Below are 7,203 nucleotides of genomic sequence, written 5' to 3'. Positions count from 1 at the left end.
CATAAAGCGGTAGTGGTTTAATGATACCATACTTATCAATACAGTCAGGGAATTGTACCCCTCAGTTACAGTATCGGTAAAAAAGCCAATATCGAGCATTCCTAGTTTTAACCCTACTGTGGTCGACACCATCCGGAACGTGCTCGCTCCGTCCACTATCGCGTTTTACGTGGGTAAGTGGCGTGCTTTTCAAGAGTGGTGTGAGGTTGGGGGCCTGGATCCGGTGTCCTGCCCCCTGGACGCTGTTCTTTCTTTCCTCCAGTCTATCCTGGATAGACTCTCGGCCTCGACGGTGAGGGTATACGCCGCAGCTATATCCTCTTGTCATGTGGGTTTTGGGGGCGGTACGATGTTCAGCCACCCTCTTGTGAAACGTTTCCTGCTTGGCGCTCGGCGTCTCAAGCCTGTGGGACGTTCTCTGTCTCCAAGTTGGGACCTCCAACTGGTCCTGGGCCGGTTGTCGGAGGCCCCGTTTGAGCCTCTTGAGCAAGCGCCATTGGAGCAGCTGTCTTTTAAGTCTGCGTTCCTTCTGGCCATCACCTCCGTTAAGCGCGTGGGTGAGCTGTGCGCTCTCTCGGTGCGGCCTGAGTGCCTGTCTATTCTGGCCAATAGCGGTGCGACTCTGAGGCCTAATCCAGTCTTTCTGCCAAAGAATATCCGGAGCTCTTTTCGCTCCAGGGATATTGTGGTTCAGGCGTTTCATCCGCCTCCTCACGCTAGTGAGTTAGAGGCGAGCCTTCATCTGTCGTGTCCTGTCCGTGCACTGGGGGTTTACCTCAGTCGGACGCAGGATCTCAGGGCTTCCGATCAACTGTTTGTTTGTTACGGTGGCCCTCGCGCAGGTGAAGCGCTGTCCAAGCAGCGCCTGTCACATTGGTTGTGCGAGGGCATTGCCCTTTGCTACACGTTGGCTGGACAGGTCCCCCCTGGGGGCGTCAGGGCGCACTCCACTCTGGAGTGGCGGCCTCTGCCGCCCTGTTAGGGGGGGCCTCGGTGGAGGACATCTGTGCTGCGGCCTCCTGCTCCTCCCCGGGTCCCTTCGTTAAGTTTTACCTTGTGGACATGACTGGGGATTCTGTCTCCCAGGCGGTTCTGAGGTCTGGGACCTCTCCTGCATCCCGCCATTTGGTGGGCTAGCAGGGGTGTGTGGGTGTGTGCCACGGGGTGCTGTGCTGTGCGTTTTTCAGGGGTGTCTGGTTCCCCCTTTTTCGCACTTTGGTGGAGTTGACTGCCTCCCCCCCTTCGTTAGGACGGGCGGGTGGACGGGACTCCCCTTCTCCCTGGTTGGGGCTTACGGGCCCTCAGGGGGTACACTTGTCGGGCCACGCGTCTGCTCTGCCCCATATCTCATAATGGCGAAGAGCGAGACGTGATTGGCCAGTATGATAATATAACGAAAGGTTATCCTATAACCTAGTTATATGAATACTGGCTGAGCATCTCGCTCTTAGCGCCCTGAGGTCCCTTGGTTGGGTTTTCAGTAGGGATGCTCGATATTGGCTTTTTTACCGATACCGATATACCTATATTGTCCAACTCTTAATTTCCGATACAGATATCAACCGATATCAACCGATACCGATATATGCAGGGTTTCCCCCGCCAAAAAACGGAATAATTTCAGGTAATTAACATTACATATGTCTTGTTGTGGAATTAACATAACATTATACATACTTTTGACAATAAATAAAATCTGAATTTGTTCTTACTTGCTTGCCTGGGTAAATAAAGGTTATAGAAATGTAAAAAAAAAATAATAATAATAATAATTTAAACCGATAGGCCTACCTATATTTTCCGATATCACATTTGAATGCCAATATCGGCCGATAATATCGGTAGGCCAATAATATCGGACATCCCTAGTTTTCAGTAGGGATGTCCGATATCATCGGCCGATATCGGCAGTAAAATGTGATATCGGAAAATATCAGTATCGGTTTAAAAAATAAAAAAAACAATAACAATATTGCATCCAGTGAAATGATTAGTTACCTGAAATTATTCAGTTGTTTTGGGTGGGAAACCCTGCATATATCGGTATCGGTTGATATCGGTTGATATCGGTATCGGAAATTAAGAGTTGGACAATATCGGAATATCGGTATCGGTAAAAAAGCCAATATCGAGCATCCCTAGTTTTCAATGTTGGAAATCTTTCTGAGGAAGGTAGAGTGTGACCATGTCTGGAGTCATATAGTGGGACGTAGGGGCATGGCCTAGTCACGTGCATGTGAGTGCATTTGTTGTTTCGTGAGCACATTATGTGCTAGGAGATAACAGATATCTCATAATGGCGAAGAACGAGACGCTCAGCCAGTATTCATATAACTAGGTTATAGGATAACCTTTCGTTATGTATTATTATGTATACAGTATATATGCATGTATGTACTGTGTATGTATGTTTGTATTTACACATATCTTTTGAATGTATTACTGGTATTTTTTAAATTATGTATATTTTTGTATGTTTGATTTTACAAAATAGGGGAAGTTCTCTATAAGCCTCTATACAGGCCTCTAAACTTCTCCTACACAATATGGTTATTGTGTATTTTTTCCCTTTGGTTTAACTTCATGTGTTAATAAATTAAATACAAGAAAATACTAAATAGTGTAATATTGTGTGTAAAAGTGTGATAGTATAATAGTGTGCAATAGTGTAATATTTTGTAATAGTGTAATCAATCATACAATAGTGTAATCATGTAATAGTGTGTATTAGTTTCATAGTTTAAGAGTGTGTAATAGTGTAATAGTGTGTAATAGTGTAAGTAAGTAAAAAAAGAGGACTGATATATCTGTCATCTGGTTCATTGGAGGATTCTGACTGGAGAGCAGGCTCAGTCTTACAGCCCCCCAGTTTCACCGTCTCTCAGTATTTTTCTTAGTCTGAGTATTATATGTTAATTTGGATCACTTAAGGTAGTGATTTTCCTTGACAGTAACTTACCATTTCCCTGCATTTTTCTTTCACAGATTTGTATACAAAGTACTAGGATCTAAGATTTAACTGGAAAATGGAGAATATTGATATACCTGTCATTGGGTTCATTGGAAGATTCTGACTGGAGATCAGTCTCAGGTCAAGTCAAACTTTATTATCCGTAAGGGAAAATTTAAGTGGTCCGACCGTCCTACACATCTCATTTAAACACAGAGATACATGTGTGCACCTCCCCGCACCACTACACACGCAGGTACACCACGCCCACCAACAAACATCCTGAGAAATGCTAATAATACATAATACTCATCATGTACAAATTCAATCAAACATTTAAAAGGGAGGCCCCGAAAAACAAACACATCCACCTATAGCTGTGCGCGGCCACACACACACACACACACACACACACACACACACACACACACACACACACACACACACACACACACACACACACACACACACACCTACACACACACACACACACACACACACACACACGCATCCACACACACACACACACACACACACACACACACACACACACACACACACACGCACACACATGTTGCAATTTATGTACATACAGTATACAATGCAGCCTGTGGCTGTGCCAGTCTGCAATGGGGGGGGGGGGGACTCAGTGACTCAAGTGACAAGTGAACCGGATCACTTTAGTGAGCGACTGATTGATTGATTGAAAAGTTTATTAACAGATTGCAGAATGGGTACAGTACAGTACAGCTCAATACATACAATTGTTAAGGGGATGCAGACCAGAGAAAGACTTTCGTCTTGTTTACATCAGGGTCCCCCATTTTCAATTCATCATAAACTCAGACTAACCCGAGTCCATAAAATGAACAGGATTTACCACCACTAATATGAAAGCGCATCTGTGGAGCTGGCCCCACCAGGGCCCTGTTCCCCGTACCTGGTTCAACTAAGTCGATCAAGAGTCACATTATCCAGATTCAGTTAACCCGATGTTTGAAGCCGGGATTTTCCTGTTCCTCGAAGGTGGATTCAGTCTCGTTAACTCAAACCAGACTTGAGACCCAGGATAAATGCGCGCGGCCGCTTCAGTTGAAAAGCCAGCACGTATCGATAGCAGAGATCCTGATTCTCTAGCGGCATTGATTGATTAATTGATTTAAAACTTTATTAACATATTGCAGTACGGCTCAATCGCCTCGCCGACAAGTTAAATGCGTTATCTATAGGCTAATTTTAAGTCCCTCATTACCTCAATCAATCAGATTATATTTCTTTAAACTTGCCTGCTGGATTGAATAATCAAATGAGATCTTGCTAGCGAAAATAATTAGTTAAACTGTTATACAGAATAACGATACGGCTCTCTTGCCCATTGATTGATGTATGGTCGATCTTTTACTTATCTCCACTGTGGTGTAACGGGTTCTTCTTTTGACTTTCACGCAGACGACCGGGGTTCGAAACCTAGTCTTTTCCTTCCTTTTGCAATGTAGGAATAATTCAATTTGGTGCACGTTGAGAGCTATATAAAGAATGACATCCTCAATGCATGTAGATTTAGAATATTTTAACTTAAAACTAGGCTACCTTTGCGTATAATCATTAATATTATATTCCAAAAAATTATATTGGAAACACAGGGTTTCGAACACCGGTCGCCGGGTTGCCAGGATTGAGCACTACCGCTGCGCCACTGTGCCAGATGGGATAAATTCATTGTTTATACATTAATGAACGAGAGACCCGTGTTTAGAATATTCTTTATTTTGAATGAAGTTTTATCTCTTTATGCTCATTCATTAATGTGACGTCAACGGCTCATTCAATTTCTCAAATCCGTCAAACAGCGCATCTCATCAGACATCTTAATCCCAGTTACAATTAAAATAACCACATAATGTGTACATCGCACCGAGCGAGCGCCACGGTATATAACGTGCATTATTTAGGACAAAGTGAATTTAGTATCAGCATTTTGGGTCTATTTTACATTTCAAAAGCCCCCTCTGGAAGAATGGAGCACAAAAACGTAATTCAGAATGGTATAATGCAGATCCTAGACTGTGGGAATAATTTCAGGAAACGCGCTGTCACTTCTTTGCGGGGGCGTGGCGATGGTTCATCCGGCTAACTTGAACTTAAACCCTGCTTTCGACCAGGCTCAAACTTTTGGATCTGTTGTCATGGTGATTTGGACAATCCAGATTCGGGGAACCGGAAAGTCCGGCTTAAGTCAGACTTCACCGAAAGTTATCCGGCTAACTCAGTTATCCAGGTACGGGGAACGGGGCCCTGGTCCAGCCAAAAAAGCTTGGTCAAAGCAGGTACACATATCAATACCATTGAGAACATCCTTGGAAAACATTTGCTTCCATACTTTGGCCACCAGGGGGAGCCAGTATAATGCACTGTCGCTTCATCGTGGCCTAATCCAAGTAATCATATTTATGCAGTTGTTCATTGATTGATTGATTGATTGAAAAGTTTATTAACAGATTGCAGAATGGGTACAGTACAGTACAGCTCAATACATACAATTGTTAAGGGGATGCAGACCAGAGAAAGACTTTCGTCTTGTTTACATCAGGGTCCCCAATTTTCAATTCATCATACAACATCATCAATCTCCCTGTCCCTGACATCAATAAACTACACAATACAATGTAAAAAATTAACACTGATAGCTCCTTTGAAGTCTACTAATATACCACCACTCCCAGAAGTAGTAGGCCTACTACTATAGAACCTTTCTAGGCCACCTCACTGTGTGAAACGTTATAATTCTTTAATAATGCACCGCTGCCGTTGACATTTTTGGGTGTAAAAAAAACGATTGTTTTGATTTTCTCTGTGATTTATTATATCTGACTATTGTGGATTATAGTATATTTGATGGATAATTTATACATAGCTAATAAAGACAATAAAGAATGGGTTTTTATTTTACCCATTGACGGTATTGGGATTTCCCCCCCGTGAAATATTAGTAGTAGTAGTAGTAGTAGTAGTAGTAGTAGTAGTAGTAGTAGTAGTAGTAGTAGTAGTAGTAGTAGTAGTAGTAGTAGTAGTGGTGGTAGTAGTAGTAGTAGTAGTAGTAGTAGTAGTAGTAGTAGTAGTAGTAGTAGTAGTAGTAGTAGTAGTAGTAGTAGTAGTAGTAGTAGTAGTAGTAGTTTATTCGGTCATCATCTCACACAATACAATATACACCATCATTTAACAATATTTGATTTTACAGTGACTGAAAAGGTACAGACTGAAGCATAATGCTTATATATGCCTGTCCTATATTCTTAACAAAAATTAAGACTCCAAAACAGTAGCTATTCTAAAAGAAAATAGCACCCAGAAAAACAGTATTATTCACCCTTGTAGTTTTCAAAAATAGCTTTACAAACCATTTTCTTAAAAACCAAAAGCGAATGACTCATTCTTAACTGTATATCAGCATTGTTCCACAAGTTAACCCCAATAATAGAATATCGTTATTATTGCTATATTACACACATCAACAAGACCTATAGGTTTAGAGACTAATGATGACGTCACGCGCGGGATCCCTCCCCACGTGGGGCGCAGTGGTTTGTGACGCGGGGAGGGTGTCGAGAGGAGCGCAGCTCAGGAGGAGCGACAAAACGACCCTAGAATAAACGGAATAAACGCGACCTACCCCGGAAATACTGTTCTAGATTTGATTTTTTTTTTAAACTACACTTTTACTCTAAAAACCGCCCTTATTTCCCCCCTCTCTGATGATGGTGACCTGCGAAGAAGATGCGCTCAGCGAGAATTCGCGTTGACCTTCCTCTTCTCATTTGATTCTGAGCGTCCCGAGCTGAAGCCTCTTTTTCTTTTTTTGCGTCTCTAGCGTTCATTTATAATAACCGCTATGCGCCGATCCCGCTAGAATACAGGTGCGCACATACCCCCCCACCCCCCCCCCCCATATAGCCGCTCGATCATCTGAATTTTTTTTTTTTTATACAATCAAGAGACCGAGGCGGCAGATGCTCGTCGTTCTGTCATCGCAGCAGCTGTACTATGGTGGAGTTTCCATCTCTCGCTCCATATTTGCCTCTCCTCCGCTTTCTGGTGCCTCTGGCCATCACCAATGTTGCCATCGACCTCGGGGAACAGGTAAATAATAATAGGGTTTTTATTATTCTAAATAATGTGAACGTTTGTTGGTTAGAGTGCCTCTCTCGTTATTGTAGCAGCGGCTAGTATAGTAATAACAGCCCTTGTCAACATTG

The 7,203-nt window shown here is 42.9% G+C and overlaps 1 protein-coding gene across 1 annotated transcript in view; it reads left to right on the top strand.

Moving 5' to 3' along the window:
- The first annotated feature begins 6,547 nt into the window (after nt 1-6,547).
- ankha (ANKH inorganic pyrophosphate transport regulator a) overlaps nt 6,548-7,203 on the top strand; it is a 55,462-nt gene continuing 54,806 nt past the window's right edge. Inside the window, exon 1 of the mRNA XM_084325726.1 lies at nt 6,548-7,087. Within this exon, the coding sequence (XP_084181852.1) occupies nt 6,992-7,087 (96 nt within the window). The 5' untranslated portion in view covers nt 6,548-6,991. The remainder of the gene's footprint in view (nt 7,088-7,203) is intronic.

This window comes from Notolepis coatsorum, assembly GCF_963971535.1.
Source record: "Notolepis coatsorum genome assembly, chromosome: 12".
NCBI lineage: Eukaryota > Metazoa > Chordata > Actinopteri > Aulopiformes > Paralepididae > Notolepis > Notolepis coatsorum.
This window is presented reverse-complemented; position numbering and strand designations above follow the sequence as displayed.